At 40.2% G+C, this 19,927-nt stretch overlaps 1 protein-coding gene across 1 annotated transcript in view; it reads left to right on the top strand.

Annotated features, from left to right (window-relative positions):
* Positions 1–19,927, top strand: part of LOC139223664 (interleukin-1 receptor accessory protein-like 1) — a 235,375-nt gene that overhangs the window by 140,315 nt on the left and 75,133 nt on the right. Inside the window, exon 6 of the mRNA XM_070855634.1 lies at positions 12,169–12,243. Within this exon, the coding sequence (XP_070711735.1) occupies positions 12,169–12,243 (75 nt within the window). The remainder of the gene's footprint in view (positions 1–12,168; positions 12,244–19,927) is intronic.

The following is a 19,927-nucleotide window of genomic DNA, read 5'->3' as shown; positions in this document are numbered from 1 at the left end:
TCATTCTATTTTCTGTGTAATATGAACTTCCTGCAGCACAGGGTAAATAAAGAAGTAGTCCTCACTACAGATGAGATCGGCAAGATGAGTGATCTGCCAAGCTAAACAAAGATGTAATTTGTCCTTGGGAAGTGTGCTGTAGCCCTAAAAAAATCATTTTTTTGAGCTAGAGGAAGCAACTTGTAAAATCTTAATTAAAAGATTGTATCAGACATAGCTTTGCTTATGGAAAATAGGGAAATAATGGACTTAAAAGACAAGTTTTTACAGACGGAGCAGAGAAATAATTCACTATGCTGGAGTAGCTGGAATGAGAGAGAACTTATTTGCCGCAGGGAGAGAATTGGCATTTTTAATATCCACAGCAATGAAATCTCAATATAGCAACTGTGTGGCTGCAGAGTGTCATTTGGCATAAGATCCTTCATTTTCTATATTTTCCTCCGCTGTTTGTCTCTTCTTAGTCCTCATTATGGCAAAAACAAAGTGTAATTAACGCAATCATGATTAATTACAGCACACAGTCTTGGTTTACACATCTGCCTAATTGCAACTTTCTTTCACTTTATTTCAAATGTTCAAGTAAGCAGAACTTGTCACATTAGCGGTGTTTCTCCTTTCTCCTCTTCTCTCCGTCTCTGGTGTGTTCCTACCCAGGCGAGCGTTGAAAGTCTATTTTTTGCCATTTAGTTTCTTCAACTTCTTCTCAAACATTTTTAAAGCAAATTCCAGGTAAACAACCCTTTGCTCAAACACTCCTACACATGTTACTCCCACCGTCCCCTCAACACAAGCCAAGTCCTCATATAGAACTGGAGACAGCCATTTTGGAGGATAACATGGGCAAAGCGGGACGTGTTGCACTGCCAAAGGCAACCTGCCAAGCTGATTCCCACAGCGATATATACATAGTAATACCCCTATTGATTGCTCTGAATATATTTATTGAGGGGAACCGGAAAGCAGGCTGTGGGGAAAATGGGGGAATTTATGACAGCCGGCGCTCAAGATTAATTCACTTTTTAATTACAGGGAAGTACATAGGTATTGCCTGTCAAGTAGTTAAATTTAAAGCTAAGACAAACGGCAAGCAATGCTTGCTGAGAATGCAGTATATGGAAGAAAGTGTATGAATCAATAGTACATTTTTCCTTGATTCTGCCTCATAGAAATGTCCGGTGTCTGTATAAGGTTCCCAAGCATATTCATGCTCAGTGGAAATTGCAGAGCAATGTGCTCTCTCTCCATTATTTCTTTCTTTGCATATAAACTGTCAAGTGGACAATTCTGTACACCAACCCCTTCATAGGAAAACTTCTGTTACATCATTTCCATTCTGTCTTTTTATTAATTCACTTGGCTTTCTGTTGTTTTCATGCTGCAGGAATACAATTCCCCTGCAGAGGAAAAAGCTTTCCAGAATGTTAATGTATTTTGTAAGCAGTGTAAAAGCAGAAACCTGCATGTTAACATGGTTTAGTGCTTTTGAGCCTGGGACGACCATCAGACCACCAGTCTATTTTCACACCAGACACTACAGAAGAGCCATTAGAGTGTTTAGCTAACATAGTGTTGATGGGGATACCAAGAAAATAGTAGTTACATTTTTTTTTTGAGAAAGGAAATCATGCCAACATGGTGGTAATCACTTTTGTCACGCCATCACTATCTTTCACGGTTTGTGTAATTTGGTGTGCAGCTCTTACTTAAACTCCCTTCAACAGAACCCTGTGTATTTCATGTGAAAATATTGGATTTCAGCTAAAGATCATTCATCATCCAGAATGTTTGATAACCTACATGTAGAGTTCAACATCCCACCTGCTGCCTTGTCATCACTCATGAAGGCCAGCTGGCATTTAAGCCTCAGTCAAAAGTCACATCTTCGCACGAGTGATAGCTGATGCTGTAAAGAACACCAGTCCAGCAGGTGTCATGTAATCATATGTGATTAATGACCCCTGCAAGGACCCGTGTCAAACTAGCATCTCAAACTAGTGACACTGAACAGAGTTATGTGTGGAGGAGGTACACACATCCGTTGCTATGCAACAGTTCAAAGCCATGTGCAAAATACAGGAGCTTAAACGCTTATGGGATCAAAAAAGTATTTGAAGTATATTTGTGTTTCATTTCGTTGTGCTTGTGAAATCACAAAGTCACCATCAAATATGTTTTGTAATTAAGTGAAGAAAGCCATGATTGATAGGATGTTTGTACAGATGCAGAATATTTACATATGTACAAATTATTTTTATGTGTAGAAACATCTGGAATTTGAGCACAAAAAACCCTGAATCAGGTAATGAAGCACTTCTTTTAAACGTCTGTAAAGATTCGTCCATATATACTATATGAACTGTTAAAAAAAAAAAAAAAGAGCATTTTGCATATTTGCATTTATGTCACTGAAGTTCCAGCCACATTTTTAAACCCTGCTTTGACAAGTCAAGTAGTGTCACATGCTCACAAATATTCAGGCTGTAGCATTAGTAGCATCCAAAGCACGAAATCTTTTAGATACTTTTTTGATTCCATACATTTTCTTGTTATTCCACTCATGATTTTCATTCTAAATAAGGATCTTCATCAATATCTTTTTTTGGCATCCTCAAATATCTATTTATCTATTTTTAGATGTGAAAGCATCTGTTTGAGACAATGTGATCCTGTACAACAAAGTGAACTAGGAATCACTGACTGTCGCTGACTGTAATTTGATATCTAAACCTTTACTCACCCACTAGGCCTGCATGAGATACAAGACTAATATGACAGGATGGCAATCAGCAAGGAATCTGAGAGCAAGATGCACGTGTTAACCCAGCCAGCTCTCCCCCGCCATCACTAAGCATATTCACACCCAAACAATCACCCAACAAACACACTCTCCCTGTTGTTCAAGATGCAGCAAACAGCACCTTTACATGTTGATGTTTCCCGTCGGCTCTACTTTCTTATCTCCATTTTTTTCCTCTCAGTCTCTTCCCAGCTCATTCTCCCACTCTATCCGCCGCAAAACCCTTTTCATAAAGCACCTCAAGCTTTCTTGCAGCTCCACTTCTTTTCCACCACCATCTCCTTCCTCTCTGACTCATCCTCAACTCCTCCCCTCTGGGATATTTTAGTCCAGGCGGCTTGAAACATATCACCCTCCCTCCCTCCTCCCCCGCCTCCCACCCTCCTTATCGTCAAGTGAATAACACGTCTGTGAGGCGGGTGGCCCCGCTGAGGAAACAGGTGAGTAATGAGTACAGGCCTCTCTAATTAACAAGCAGCTCTTTCTCCACCATGCGTGGTTAGTCGCACATGATCCATGTGTGGACAGGTTTTGTTCAGCAGTGCAAATGTTTACAGTTGCTCAAGGTTTAAAAAGTATGCATCAGATTGAAAAAGACATCTCATTACAGCAAAAATCTCAGTGTACCATATATGACCACTGTGGGTAATTATGTGGAGTGCCTTTATTTTTCAAAGGCGTTCACTGGGGAGTCAGTTCAGCTACTCCCAGTGCCTGCAGTTATGATTTATGTGATTTCCCCAGAATGTATTGTCCCATCCTATGAGCCCACTCATATTCAATTGTTTTGATGGATCTAAAACAACACCCTTTTCAATGAGGAAATATGCCCTTATTGTGTTCTGTTCAGGGTTTATATATTGGTATTTTTCAACAAGTCAACACAGAGTGTTGCATTGCCATTTCTTTAGGGTTCATTTTTTTCCAATAGTATATTTTTCAGTGCTTTCAAAGACCACCATTTCAGTCTCTCAGTGCATCTGTCTCATTTTTAACAAGCAGTATCCTCTTTCAGATAAAAGATTTACCTTTTGCACTTCACAAATATCCATCATAACAAGTGACTGCAGCATAACAAATCTCACAGAGGTTCTGTTACACTTGCAGAATCTCTGATACTGCCGTCCTTATGGGGTTCTCAGTCACTACAGGTATAGAAGCAGTTAGCAGCAGTGCCGCAGAAGAAATCAAAGAGCGGGGTCAGGAGTATTTGACCAGTCATAAAGATATTAGAAAGTGTAAATGAAAGCACAGCTCAACAGTGATGTGCCCAAGGACATCTCAGCACTGAAGCAGATAGAAGCAGGTCCATGTCAGGCCTTCACTGCTGTATTTTCAGTTAAGAACAAGAAAATAAGGCCACAGCGGGCAAACCAATACCACAACTGGATGATTGAGGAGAAGAAAACATCTCCAAGTATGACCAGTTTTGGTCCAACATGCCAGGATAGTAGGCTGTCAAAAAAAGCTTGAATCCACAGAGGCACCCTGCCTTGTTTGCACACTCGTGGTGAGAATGTAATGGTGAGGAGATACTTTTCTGGGCCCACACTAGACACCTCAAAGCCAGCCGAGCATTATTTGAAAGCCACAGCTTACTCGTAACATTACTCACCGTGTTTGTGTACTTTCAGTAGTATAAGCTGCCATGTCACAAAGCACTCATCATCTCAGGATGGCACCAGGAACATGACAGTGGATTCAATTTAGTCCAATAAACCTACACACTCTACAGAGCTAAAGCCAACAGAGCTTTGGCAGGAGGTGGACCAGGGGGTTTGAGGATGAGGATTGAATGGCAGGTGACAAACAACAAATCCAACTTTTTGTTCCAAAGTATTTTGTGACACATCTGTACTAGTCTGTCCATTTCAGAGTGGTTTGGTCATTACAGTACCTGGCATGCAAAGTGTGATAGTAACAAAAGCATGCAAACAAGGAAACAATATGCAGCTAGATCAGTCTGTTTTCACTGGCTACTATGATTATTTATAATCCCATGAAATGTTTAAATGTTGATATATGGTGACTACAGAAAATCAAGGGTAGCACTGCTTGTCTCCATAACAGAGGGCCAGTGGAGAATTCAGCAAAACCTTGTGTTGTCCAGTCAAATTAGAATAATTTCTTACACATTGAGCCAATTAATGCACTTTCTCATGTGAAACCAAAACAGATCCATTGTTATGTGCCCAGTGTTTCATATGCCCAAAGTACCTGAGCCCGTCACGCAGCACACAACTTGCTTGCAATTCTAAAGCATTCCCATGATGACTCAATTGCAAAAGGAGACCACAAACAGTTTTGTTCTGAGAGAAGTTGCTGCAATTAATTTGAGTCACCACAGACGCCATTCTGCTAGACACACAAGTTCTTTAAATCAGAGCAGCTTTTAATTAAGACGGGGAATGAACACCTGAACAAATAATTTGATCTGGTGTCCAAGAGGCGGCAAAGCATCACACATACAGATGTATGAGCGGGGGGGGGAATAACAGAGAAATGTCACGTTGAGATGGTCGAGTTGCTGCTGTTGTCTAAAAGGTGAAGTCCAATAAGGCCAGACAGTGACTGTTGTTGAACCTGCAATGTTGCTATCATAGCAATTGGAGAGATTGTGGAAAACAATTAAGTTTATTTTCTCAATAGAAACGTCAAATTGCTAAATGATAGAGCTTGTGGAGAAATCTGTATCAGGTGACAAATACAGCTCGTCCCTCATCGCTCTCCGTTGTCCTCTGTAGTAGTTAAACGCCATCTACTTCATAAAAGACATCATCTGAGACTGCAGTCATCCTGACACAGCTACATTTCACCCGCTGCCCTCAGGCAGATGTTTCATGGCAACAGCCGCAAGGCCCCCCCCCCCTCTGCTAAAATAACAGTTATTTTGCCTGAACTATAAAATTTAACTCCCACACAGCATCATCACAGGCATCAGCAGCATCATTGTTCTCATGAATACTGAACTGTTCTATCCGACTGGTCTGCACATTTTATGCAGTCACTGCTGTTTGTGAAATCTGTTTGCTGTAGGAAAATTGTACCGGTTCTGTTGTGTCGTAATGAAAGCACTTTTTCTTCAGATGAGGTCACATTAAGAATTTACAATGGCAGTTTTCCAGTCGGTTGACCTGTATATTTCGCTATGAAACGGGCACAATAACACCGTGTAAGTACTTGATGATAGCCTCTCAAATATACAATATACATCCACAAACACAATATTGTACTGTACAATAAGTACAACTGTCTTCATCGGCTTTTAATCTCCTTTTGATTATCTAGCAGCACAAACTGTATTTGACAAAGTGAGTTCAGTTTGTGGGTTATCTGGAATCGTGGTCCATTTATCCCCTCTGCCCTGAGGACACCAGTTACTTTTTCAAAACTTTAACAGTCCCTGACAGCTGCTGACAAATGTCTTTTCCTTCCCAGGGCTCAGGAGCTCCCTTAGGCCTAGGTCCAGTTTTGTTGTTAACTTATTCAACACATTAGTGTCCACAGGTACATATACATGACTTTAATGACATATCTGCTAATACATCAGGTGTTAGCCAGGAAGGTTGGCACACTGATACTGAAATTCTGTTTATGAAAAAAGAGGCATTTAAAGGCCATAGTGTTTGAAGTTAGGCCAACTGTTGTCCTCTTTTATAGTCAGTGATGAGTTGACAATGTAATTAAATCATTTGTTAAGCTCATTAGTATGTAGATTTTCTCTTTGATTTGATAGTCAAATTATATCTTCAAAATAAAAGCTTTGACAATTTCCCATTTACATAGCTGCAGATCTCCCTTCATCTTGTTTTGACAATATTTGAACTCTCTCAGAAGTTATTACCTGAATTAAGCCTCCTATACTCTCCTGGTGGATATTGCATCGATACTGCGGCTCTAATTTTAACAAGCTGTTTACTCTGCAGTGAATCTCTGCTTCGGTCTGAGCCACCCCAGCAGCGTGCCTTTAGGTATGACAATAATGGTCGGCACTCCACCACTTTGGTCCGGACGGTCTCAAAAAACTAGTCATTGTTGTGTTGAATGAATCCTTATGATTGTGAAAAGTCTCGACACCTCAGAATTGTCATAACGCCCCAGAGGTTCCCTAGCAACCACAGCTGATCAAATACACAGATTGATAATCATCTTTTCATCGCCAGTGAGCCTGAGCCAATTAACAACATCAACATGAAATGCTCAATTATTTTTTATGTACGTACACATTACCTACACAAGACTGAAAATCTTAAGACAGAGTGTCATGTCAGTCCCATTGTGGTTTCTGATGGGAAGAAACTCGATCAGTAGCATAACGGGGGGAATTTGTTACTCTTGAGAGGGCGATTTTTCCTTGTGCATGTGTATGACTTACAAATTTTGCCTCTCAAGTTCTCGAAAACGCTTTCATTTATTTTCCCCTGTAGAACTGCATCTTTCCCTCTAACGATCTCATGCTCACAAACACACACAGGCACACACACACACACACAGCACTCCTCTTAATCTATGTCTGCTGAAGTGGTCTTTAATGAGGTGTGAACAGAGGACCACAACCCTCTCCCTCCCTCCTCTCCCTACTCTCCCTCCTTTTTCATCTTCCCTCTCTAACCCCTGAGAGTGACAGTCAGACAGACAGAGCGACAAAGGCATACAGTGAGCGATAGACAGATGGGGTGAAGGGAAAGAAGGTGATGGTAGAGTTAATGGGAGAGAACAAGGTCTTTTTTTTCTATTTTATTCCTCCATCACCACATCCATCATCATGTGATCACAGCGCGAGCAGATCACAGGGCCTGTGAGGGACACTTTAAAGATTTTCTCCCCAGCTGATACCGACGTCAGGCCTTTCAGTGTTTATGTGTGCATGCATGTGTGCACGTGCGGAGTGTGTTCATACTGTATGTGTGTTTGTGTGCAGAGAAGCAGGTCAGGCTGGATGTGTTTGTAGCCCCTCAGCGAAAAAGCCTGCCCACTCCCACTCATAATAACCCACCGCAGAATTATGGTTTTGTAGTTGAAGACCAGCCAGCTTCACTAATGCATCTCAAATGTGTGTGTCTTTGTGTGAATGTGTGCGTTTGCATGCCTTCCAGCATGGTGGGATCCCACTGATGAGCAGCAGCGTGCCCTTGATTTGGTTGAAGGGCAGCGTTTCTACCAGAGCTAAACAGCCTTTTCCTACTTTGTTACCGTTAGCTTAAAAATGAGCTTGTTAAAAATGTCACCAGAACTTTGATTACCTGATTACCTCCCAGGTTTGGGATTTCACCTTCACCTGGCTCAGGGCAACCTGCAAATCAAAATGAGAATCCACAGTTGATTGAGAGAGAGCCTCTGTGTTCCCGATACTGTCCAGGCATCTTTCTTTTTTTTTTTTTTCAAATTGAAACACATCAATCTTCTCAGCTTAAATTGCAAAGTGAGGGAGAACGGTATGTCTTTGCCTTTTAATTGAGATCCACTATATTAATCTTGCTCAGATGAAATTTGAAGAAGGGAATTGTCTCAGGCAAAGGACACAGGAGACTAGGCTTCAGTTTCGAGATGGTAAAACGTCCGAAATAGCACATAACCCAGCAGTAGTGTGTGTGTTCCCTCTGGTCTTAAAGGACACTGACGGTCACGTCTGGAGAGCCTTTAGGTCCTACAAACAGTCCCTCTAACAAGTAATGTATCATAAACTAACTGTTCTACTACAGAGTTGCATATTATGAGCAGTATGTTATTTTTGTACAGAATTAGACTGTTTGTGGTGAAACATTTCTTGATATAACAGTCAAAGTTTTTCCTTTGAACCTTTGTCCAGCCAGTAAATGTGTTTTGTTTGTATGGAGGCTGATGGCTTTACCTTTACCTGGGTCTGCTGTGAAGCTAGGGGCCCAAGCCTGCATGCTAAGTTAGACCCCTATAATGCCTTTTCTTTCTCTCCACTTAAATTTAAACAGAAACTAGCTGATGTGGTAAACCTAAATGTGTTGTGTGCACTTGTGTTGCCTTAATACTGCATGAATAGCACATGATTATCCATGTCATCGCCAGACAAATCGCAAATGCGAATTAGCCTGGAACCTCTCAATCAACTTTCAATTTCAATCGAGCGCAGACCAGAATGCCTCTGGATGCAATTTGATAGACCTTCAACCAGTCAGAGCAACAGCATAGCATATTGTATGAAACTTTGTTATCAAAGGTATAGCATACTCATCTTTTTTTATCAACAAAAGCTTGAAAGTGCAGGGGTTTTTTTTAGAGAAAATATATTACCCAGTTCATTTCATTCTCAATAGTGGATTCAACAGAAGGTTCCACATCAGTATTAACCATCTTGGTTGTTTAGGAAAATGCCACAACAGCGCTCCTCTGTATATCCATCCTATCAAACTCGCCCCATATTAGATAAACGGTTGTGATTGGCACGAGTCGGGTCAGGTCGGCTGGAAATCTGCCTGAACGGGAGGCGGACCAGACACATCTGCCAGAGCAAATACAACATGAACTGGCAGATTTGTCTGGTTCCCAGTGTAGCACATCATTACATTTCTAGATATTCTGGTTAGCATGTGCAATATTAGCTTTTAAAGCTATCAGGTTATTATGAACCTCAGTTTCCCTGTTTTTAATGTCCTGGAAGTCAGTTGTTTAAACACTATCATTCTTTCCTATATCCAGGAGCTACTGGAGGCAGTTAGTAGGAGGTTTTCTCACTAATGTATAACACTTGACTGATTTAATCTCCATCACCTGAAAAGCAGAAGTGATTAAGATATCCATTTTACTTTTAACTACAGTGCTCCAGCTGCACATATTTTAGTAGTTGGATTTGTTATCACAATTATTCTATTTTATATTATATCTATTTCAGTATCAAATGGGTTAAGACAATGTTTTCTTGTTTGTCTTGTTTTAACATTAATGCAAAATTATATGTGTAACTCTCAAACTCACTTGAAGAGTATAAGCAAAGAGCTGTGGTTTGATGTTTGTATCCCCAGCTGAGCTCTCTTTTCGTGTTACTATAAATACATGCAGCCACATCCCTTCCCGTGCACCATTTTCTCTCTTCAAATTCAGCATTGTCTCGAGTAAGACAAACCATCAGAGTGGAAAAACTTTTTTTTTTCTTTCCAAGTCGTAATGAAACAAAATAATCTAAGCATATTTCATCAAGAAAAAGGTAATTAAGGTAATGAGATTTCTTTACACAGCATCGAAACATGCCAGGCACAGGGAAAGGCATAATTCGCTATGGTTCTTTTTTGAATTTGTAATTAATGAGCTCACATAGGCATTTTATCTGCTTTCATGGCTCTCCTCATAACAAATCGCGTGATCCTTTATTTGAGACCACGTTATGGTTTTGTCTGTCAGTTAATTGGACATCAGGACTATGGAAGTGTTCTTTCATTAGCAGAGTGAGTGGACACCACTAAAGGAGGGCTGAATCTCTGGCTGAAAATACTGCACAGTACCTTTGAAGTAGGAGGTGCACCCAAACAAATCAAAGGCTGGTACCAATAGAGGACAACTTAAAGCAGACTACATACAGCCCCCGTTGAATATTTCACTAATTTCACATTTGACATTTTGAGTTGATTTGCTCATCAGACATGGCTACTAAAAGTATGCTGATTTCTAGCATTTATTGCAATGTTTCTCTAAGATGATGTTTTATTTCATGAAAAACTTAGTCTCACCATCTTCCACTGATTACATAGTGTCTAAAAGTAAATCAAGCCAATCAGAAGCCATTTATGCTTCTTCATTACAAGTGCAGACTCAAAAATTGTAGTTTAACTGCCAGTGTTGGCTTATGTTTTGGCTGGCAGGAACCTCAAGCGGCCTCACTAATTATGTTGGGAACCAAGTTGGAAGTAGCATAATGTTGGGCCACAAAGCCTGTTGGGGAAGAGGGGTTATGGTGGATGAATGAGTCAACAAAGCATGTGACAGGAGACCATCGTTTGCATCCTGTCTCCTACCAGCAGTAATGTTGGTTTCTTTTAACCATGACTGTGAGCTTTCTTTAACCATAACCAAGGAGACCAAGCCCCCACAAGAGGGTGGCAGAGAGAAAACGGGTCAAATGTGTTGTTGTGGAAGGAAGTTGAAATGTAAATCCGTGTTAGGTCTCTAGAAAGAAGGAGATAAAGAAGTATACAGGGGTTAATGTCAAATCTAACTGTCCTTGGTGAAATAAATGCCAAAATAGTTAAATTTACTCGTGGAATCCACAATCATGGAGACCAAATGGAGTTTTGAATGCTCTCACAGGTAGCTGAAGACTATGGAAAGAGAATTTCAGAAAACTGGTCCTCTCTGTTCATTTATTGGGTTGATTTTTATCCTATTAGTCAATAACGGCATTCAACTGTAGCTGACTTTCTGCTGTGAACCTGTGTATGGAGGAACCCGTCCATTGTGAACATGGAAAATCTTCCTCCATTCTCACTAAACACTGCTCATTTTTCCAGTTTCATTTTCAGCAATCACTGCTGCAGTCGAACCGCAAGTCATTTGTACTGTAGCAAGCTTCACCCCTCCAAGTATTTCCAAGCGTGCACAGATAGAAAACCTCTCTGATACCACTTTGAAGACTAGAACCAATTAGGGAATCATTATAATGAGAAGCCTCTAAGTGCACGTCTTTTGTTACTCAGCAGCTGTCTAATTGGAGTTGGTGTATTTTCGAGTTGGGACGAAGGCTGTTCCAATGTAACTGTGATACACTTTCAAATCAGCAACTCACACATGGCAGACATTTTGACATATATCATATTGCTTGTTTAGAAGGTTTGATCTGCTTTTGTTCCCAGTTTTTTTTTAAATTTGTGTTGTTCTAATAGATAGCATTTATGGTATTTTGAGAAACTCACATTTTCCAGCTCTATTAGCTGTACACGGCTGAAAATGCTGCATTTCCCACAGCAGCTCTTAACCTTCCTATGCCCACTGCAGCTGTGAATGATTTTTACCTCAGGGTATACTGTAGATTCAGAAATGGTTGACTAGTTGCACAGCTGCTTTATATACAGTACAGTTTATATTGCACACCATGTCAAAGCCATATCATCACTGACACACTCATTTTTACAAGGAATGAATAGCATTAGTATTGAAGCAGCTGCTGCTTTGAAAGCATGCGCATTGATGTTTAAAGCTTTGAATCGCTAATTCTGAGTCACAGTAATTTATCCTCTTTTTTTCTCTCTGTCCACTCTTTAAATATTATATTTCTATGTATTTGTTCCCATTTTAATGTAGTCTTTATTGTGGTATTTAATGAATAAATCATACACCCACTGTCCATGGGGGAGAAAGATGTGGAATTTAATGTGCTCTTCCTTTCTCTGTTTGTCTTTTCACAGCTCCCCTGACAGACAAGCCGCCAAAAATCCTTTTCCCTTCAGAGAACCAAATAAGCGTCATGGAGATGGCAATAGGTAAGAGTACACGTTTCATTTCTTACATTGTTATCTCCTTTTCGGTCCGTCGATGAAGCGTGCGGCATCATACTTGTGGACTGCTCAACACAGTGGCATTGCTTCAAATTTCTAGATTAGTCGATCAAAGCCAATTCCCTCAGAGTAGAGCCCTTTCTACTTAACTGTGGCTTTGTTTTCAGCGATACATGTAGAGTCCCTCCTTACGGTGAAAATATTGGTGTCTGCTGGTATAAGCAAATAATCTTAATTGTTTTCTGGCATTTATTGTTTGTTCTTTATTTATCATTGTGTTTTAGGGAGAGTCCTCCCTGTTTTCCAATGTGCTCCCATTTGAAGTAGCTGTTGATGCTGTTTGCCGTTAATGCAAACTCAACACGTCCTCCTGGCTTATTTGTTGTCTCGATCATTTCAGGATACTCAGTGCTAATTCTGTCAGTGGAATGACATAGTCATGTCACACTCACCACTCTGTTGCTCTTAGTTTTTCTATTTTAAAAGAAGCACTGATTTCTAAGCTATATTCAATTCTACTAATTCAGATTGCTCCTACTTTAATGTTATTACGATCCCTGTCAAGCTACTCAACACTTCCTGCAAATGTCTCACATACATAAAAGGCTTCCAGCAGCTTAAATTGAATAATGCCTCTAGCAGGTCTTTGATGTGAAACATCTGCAGGAAGTGTTGAGTTTCACTGAGAGTAGCTCAAAGCTGCACGAAAGAATGGCAAAGTAGAGCGATCCAAAGTAATGTTGTAAAAACCTTTTTTTTTTTACAAATGAAGGTTCAGCAGATTAGTTAGTACGACTCTGTTGTTGTACTAATGGAATTATTCCTATGGAATCATAGATGATGCTGAATTTACCATATGAACTATTACAGGAACTCCAAACCCTCAGTTCATTTTTTATTCATATTATTTGACACATTTTTTGAGACACTAGTTTAGCCTACCTTTACCTAATCCCTTTTAATGTGTGATACGCCTCGTTGTTGATAGAAGTGCAGATTTAGTCAAATGTCTAGTCATGCTGACACTTCTGGTTTTACTTGCACAGGTTTAGCATTATGTCTCCAATACAATTGAAGTGAATGGACTTTCATTTGTTATGTAGCGAACCCTTTTAACTGTCCGGTGCTGTCTCAATAAACATTTACCACTCCCTTTAATAAATGGCATTGGACTGTTGCAGCAATTGAGCTGTATTGATCTCCATATACCTTCCTATAGGTTTCATTTGTGTTTTGAACCTGCACAGATCTGACTTGAAGCAGCCTGCAGCTTGTTGAGGACAAGATTTTCAATTAGGTCTTTCTCTGTCTGTGTCCTTTTGTGAATGGACCTTGAGTTGTTAAAATGATAGAAGAAAAACAGGATGAGTCATTCGACTTATTTGTGTATGAAAAAGAAAGTGATTCAGTGGGTATGAAAGCCATGTTCCCTGTTTTTTCTCCTCTTATCCTATGGAGAACCTCACCTTTGTAATTACACTGATCACATCGAACTCGGTTATTGTGCAACATGCACGGAGCTCATGTTTGTTCAACTGCAATGAGTCTGTAATGAATCTATGTGGTACTTTTGTGAAACCAAACAGTCTTCCCTCACATTACCTTCAAATTTCTGATTTGAACATTACTTCAAATGATTGCCTCTAATTCTGATTCATGTGGGTGCCTCGGAACGGTAGTCTTTCGTTTGCCTTACCAGCTTTTGATGCACAGGGGCTCATGGGAAAATTCCCGCTTTGTGCCTTATTGGGCGAGAGCTCAGCTGTTGGTGGAACGGAAAATGGGTCATGATGAAGGCTTCCTTTGAAGTAAATTTGTCATGGACGATGAACACAACTGGCTCGCAGAGGTAAAAGGTGGCAATCAGAAAATAGGCGCAAATCATTGCAGCTTCGAATTGATGATGGATAAACGTCTCTCTGGCTTATTTCATCTGATTAAGTGTGTTCCCAGTGGATGATGGTGATTTTCAAAATCCATTACCTGATAGCTGAGAGAACAGGAATTATTGGTCCCAAAATATGCTACTTTTTTGTTTTAGCTTAGATTTTTTTTCTTTTTACTAATCTATTATTGAAAAAAGTACAAAAAAGAAACATCATACATAATTCATTTTCCTCCTTTTTCATCCCCCAGTCCTCCCATACACATACATACACATGCAAACTAGGCTTACGCTCCGTTTTAGGGATAATTTTGATAATATTGTAACTGTCGTTTTTTTACTGTATTTTTTATTCACCGATTTTCTATTTTTGAGCTTTCTAGACTTTCATCCCCTTAGCTAACTGTATCAGATCAAATTTTCATCCCAATTCTTATTTCCCGTGGATGAGGATTAGTAGAATCTGTGTATTTTTTGTGCTTCTCCTTACACCTCTGCACCCATTGATATTCTACACAGAGTCAGCAGCTCTGTGTACATAATATATGAACACCTATTTGATTCTCTGCCTGTACAAGCCTATCACTTCTTCTCAATGTTGGGCTAGCACGCTCTTGTCAGCATATCCTTCCAGAGTTGTGGCAGTTTTGGCGGAATTTTAATATTCATTCTCCCATGAAATATAGAAGCATAAATGGCTTCGGTTGACAGTTAATTAAGCAGGTGAGAGGGAGAGAGCGAAGGGAATAGGGAAAGGCAAATGTGGAGAGACACTTTTCAAGCTCTTGTTGAGAAACTCAAGAGAGAAGAGAGCAATCTGTAAATTGGTGGGGTCCCAATTAATCAGCGTACACTTTTCGTCCACGGCCCACTCCCTTTTTTTGTCTCCTAATGGATGTGGTTCCTCAGTTATAATTGATTAAATTTAAAATGCTTGATTAAAACACGTTGTATAAATGGTCTTCGCAGCCCTCGGTGGGCATGTCTTCCCACTGCTTTCTCTGCGGGACAGATCAGATACAGTTTGGCTCTGTAATCCAGTCTGACAGTTCAATGCGCACTGCTTTCACTCTATCTTGTGTAGAATAATTGACTGCAGTCTAGCCAAGCAGACTAACTGCAGTGCAAGTCTGATTCTAGTAGAGTGCTAATGTGCATGCTTTGTAAACACTAAACAGTTCGACAACGGGGTGATTAAATTCCTTAATGCATGAACATGTTTGTGTTTCTCTGTCGAATGAATGCACAAAAATGTTTTTGCCACTTGTGCGTTCTTGAACACGACACAACCAGGGATTCAAACCAACTTCCAGACACAAGCCGCCTTCTTTTGCCTTTACTCTGCTGCCAGGTTTGATTTGTTCTGGTACTGTTTTCTATGCAGAGCTGACCTGCCACTTTCAGCCTTACTTGACTACCTATACTGACATTTTATTTCAGGTTAGATTGAATTTGCGACCGTTGTGGCACTGTTTGTGATGCTCATTCTGGGAATACCCAGCAAGCTCCCCTGCGACCTTGATTGGCTGTTGAAACTTCAAGCCATTTCAACTGCTTCCCTCCTCGGGATATCACACTTCATCCCCTGACACTTGGCATTACGACACAGCAGCAAGTTTTCTGAAATTGCAGCAGAGAGAAAGAACTGTGATTGTGTCTGAGACTCATTGCTAAAAGTCTTCACAGTTTTCCTTTAAAGTCTCTCATGAATGCTTCACTTTAAGAAGCCATAAAGCACACCTTTCTGTAGTGCTGTTATGCATCATCAGTCTGTAATATTCAATGCATCCCTAGAGTTGTTTTATGTCAGACTAATTGAATTGATTCTTTCATTGTATTCTCTTTCCCCCAAACTGCTTTGTCTTCTTATCTTCTTGTGGCTCAGTTAGTGATTTGCTTTGTTTCCCACAATGCCTTTTGGGACTCTCCGAGGGATGAAAGTGAATTTGTTATTTTCAGTCAAAGATGGGCAGTAGCTCAGCAACAATCTGTGAACACAAGAATGGGTCAAAGGTCTGGGATGCATCCTTATGTCAGGAAACATCCATTATTACCAAATTATCCCTGCGTTTCTTAGAATGAATGTCCCCTGAATGGCAGTACAGGATTTAAAGCAAAACTAAATACGTATGATTGTTTTTAGATCATCTAATTATTATTGTATTGACTTGTATTTGTATAACAGCCAATTTTTGTCCACTTATTCATGGGTGGGTCATACAAATACACTGCCAAATAACCCTATGGGTTGAATTGTAGAATTGTAAGTTGAAGCACTTGCAACATGTGTCATGTGTCAGCATGACAATAACCAATGCACAAAGCCATGTCAGTAAAGAAATGGTTTTCTCAGTTTGGTGTAGTAGCTGTTGGCTGCACAGAGAGCTCAACCTCATCCAATATCTGGGAGCAAATCCCTCCAGCCAGGTTCTGTTGACCATGAAATTATGATTTTCATATCATGTAAGTGTACACATGCTGTTAAATATCTTTTTGATGAAGAGTTAACATTTGGAACACCTACCAAATAATATAAAAAACATTCTTTTAATTACATAGTTTGAAAATCATATCACCCCCTCACCCATTGTGAATGTCTTTGTTCTACGCTGCTTCTCTATAACAATGTGACACTCTGCACTACTCTCAGAGGTTAAGCTTCCTCATTTTTTGGTTGGTGAATAATAACAGTGTAAACTGGAAAATGGTCTTAAATCCATCGTCGGTAGGAGCTGTATTGTCTAATAGTATGAACTGAGGGCAGCTCATAGCAAAACCATCATTATCCTGAATTGATTTGGAGTCTGCAGTCACATCAAATTAGAATTTGCAGTCCTTTGTTAATGATGAGGTTAGCCACATCAATTTAGTGTTATTCTGTGCAGGTCAGGTTGCTGTGAGACATCCATTTCCTGTAAACTGACATTGAAACCCTCACATGAAACTACATCTAAACTGAGAGACTCATCCCACTTGTGTGTGCTTTTTTTACGTCCTCCGTAGAACTAAGCACCATTGGGGAGAAATGATGAACTACACTTGGACAGCAGGCAAAATGTCAGCTTTCACCACCTTGTTAAGTGTGATTGTGGCTGAAACTCAGTCCAACAGATGGTTTTAAACGTATAACCTTTACTTGACTTTATCAATCTATGGATGTCGATCATCCCATTATGCTGGAACAGATTTCTTCCCGTAGCTGTATGGATCTTGTGATGCTGTGATGTTTTGGTTCTTCTCACATTGATTCAGGCACCATTTTCAATATCTAATAATTCATATTGATATGTTGGATGTCCTGTTGACAATCTGCTGTGGGGTGAAGGCACACCATGCCACAGATAGGTAGACTTGTGTGACAGATCATGTTCAAGGTAAATACCAAGAGTCCTGGAGACAGGATGTAAATGTCAAAGGGTCAGGAAGACATGATGCTCACATGAGGGTTCATTGATTTTATTTTTTCCTCATTTGTAATGTAGAAATCAGGTATTGTCTTCCGATGACACCTGCTCACTTTGTAGTGCAGCTCATATAGCATGTTTCAAACAGACAATTTTAAGTGCTTCACATAAAGCAATAAGTACATTAAAGAAAAACTACAGCATAAAATAACACAAAGTAAAAGGATGGAAACCATTTTAAATTAAAAAAACAGAAATAAATACAATGGATGTCGATATGCAAAAGCCCGGATGCATTCCACTATGGACAGCAGAGCTGAGAGCCACTCTAATTGACAGATGATCAAATTTACATCACACCTATCCTCCAAAGGTGTTAAAGGTTTCAATTCATGCTAAAATCACTTATTCATTACCATAAGATCCTGTGGTTTCCCATACTAATCACACCACCAGTTTGTTTAGAACTGGACTGAGACAAAGCTTTTCAAGCCATTTCACGCAGGTTATTTAGAGCCGCAGCAGCGTTTGATTGACAGCTCTCCAATCAGTCCAAACAAACTAAACTAAACCGGCAAATACACCAGACGGGATGGATGAAAGCATCGTAGTGTTTCTGCCGAGTTTATTTCTGTAGCTAAGGACAAGGATTAGCAAATACTGGGCTTGATTTACATAATGCTACAATATAAATAATAATGAAATCACAAAGTATTTCAACCTAAAGTTGCACAACTTCTCTTGAATGTGTGCAGAATGCAACACTCGTACCACTTTTAAGTCTAAAGGCAGCCTGGAACCAGACTCAAGTGTTAAAGCCACTCACCAGGCTTTATGGCACAGGTACATACAACACATGCTGATATTTTCCAACTCAAGTTTTAAATTAAACACATCTTCAAAGCATCACTTCATACAATGCAGCAGCTCAGTGTTAAATTCAGTACATTCTGCAGGCAGGGAAACATCATCATCTAGCTTCTTCTCGGCTAGTCTCGTGTGTCTAGTGTTTTTTAGCAAGGACGTTCTCAACAAAGCATGAGATGCATTTTAGATCCACAAAGAAAAAGAGCTTCACACAGCATAGGCCCCAACAACACCTATCTTCAATATCACACACACTCACATACACAGCAGCCATCCCTCTAAATGTCACAAGCTCGGCAGAATGCTCCAATGATGCCAAAGGTTCAGAAGCCTTAGGATCAATATTACATCATTTCTCTCAATTAGGGCATATTTATTCCCCTCAAGTTATTGTACATCTGCGAGTGATCCTATCTACATTCCTGGCAAGCCTCCACATGAGTCAAGGCCCTGGAGGGAGGGAAGACGAAGTGAGATAAAGATGAAGAGAGAGGAGGAAAGAGAATGAGAGAGAAATGAAGGTAGAGGGAGTTTGGGCGAAGAGTCGGAGCAAGGGAGAAAAAGTGAGCAAGATCATTTAAGATTCAGAGAGGGGATGAAAAATGATGGTGTCTTACCTTGAGTTATTGCAGATGAAAGTGGATACAAGACGGCACGCTGTCCCAAATGGTTAATATGCCCTGCAGCGTGGAGGCATAAATCGTGACTGTCATATTAGAGGAGGGGGTTTCTAGTGGTGATTTGAAGGGATTCTTGGCAAAGGAATACTCCCATTAGTGTTTTACATAAGTACCGTAATGAGGGGTAGCGTCTGCAAGTGCTTCACGAGACCTGATCACCCCACTGGACCACAGGAGGCTAATTTCCCTCAATAGTTGAGGAAGTTCACTAGAGCGTGACTGCAGGGCTGATACCATGTTCACATTTTGGATCATGATTGACCTCAAAAGTCAAGCTATCATCCCACATTGACCGTTCCCCGCTCTGCTTCCTGTCAGCGGCTCCCACCTGCAGCCTTGTACCTGTCTCTGCAAACTAAGAGGAAAAATGGCTGAAGGCGTTTGCTCTCCTTAGCAGAAAATAGCATCAAGAACTGGTCAAGGCACTTGAGTATTAAGATATACTGCTTCTTGTCTGTGCCAGCAATGCTTCTCATCTCTGGGTAGACCTATTAATCATAAATTGGGCTTTGTCATGTAGTTTACAGAAAGTCTGGTTTGTTGTTTTCTATATTTATGTTTAAGGGCTAAAGGGTTCCTCTATGTAGGCAATTTGAGAAGTTCACAAGCCCTCTTCCTTTGTCAGACTTGTATCCTACGTGGACGTAAAATAAAACACTACAGCATGATTGCACAGGTTTATAAATAAGGTACCGCTGCAGTTATTGTGGTGTTTTGACTTCTGCATGTGTGTCTGTATTACACCATAAATTACAGTTACCAGAGTTTAAGTTAATTTAACAGCTGTGGACTAGCTGTTCAGGCTGTCAAGGCTGCAGTAGTGGTGTTTGTAA

The sequence above is a fragment of the Pempheris klunzingeri genome, chromosome 24 (assembly GCF_042242105.1).
Source record: "Pempheris klunzingeri isolate RE-2024b chromosome 24, fPemKlu1.hap1, whole genome shotgun sequence".
Classification (NCBI taxonomy): Eukaryota; Metazoa; Chordata; class Actinopteri; order Acropomatiformes; family Pempheridae; genus Pempheris; species Pempheris klunzingeri.
Note: the sequence above shows the minus strand (reverse complement) of the source record. Positions and strands in the feature narration are given on the sequence as shown.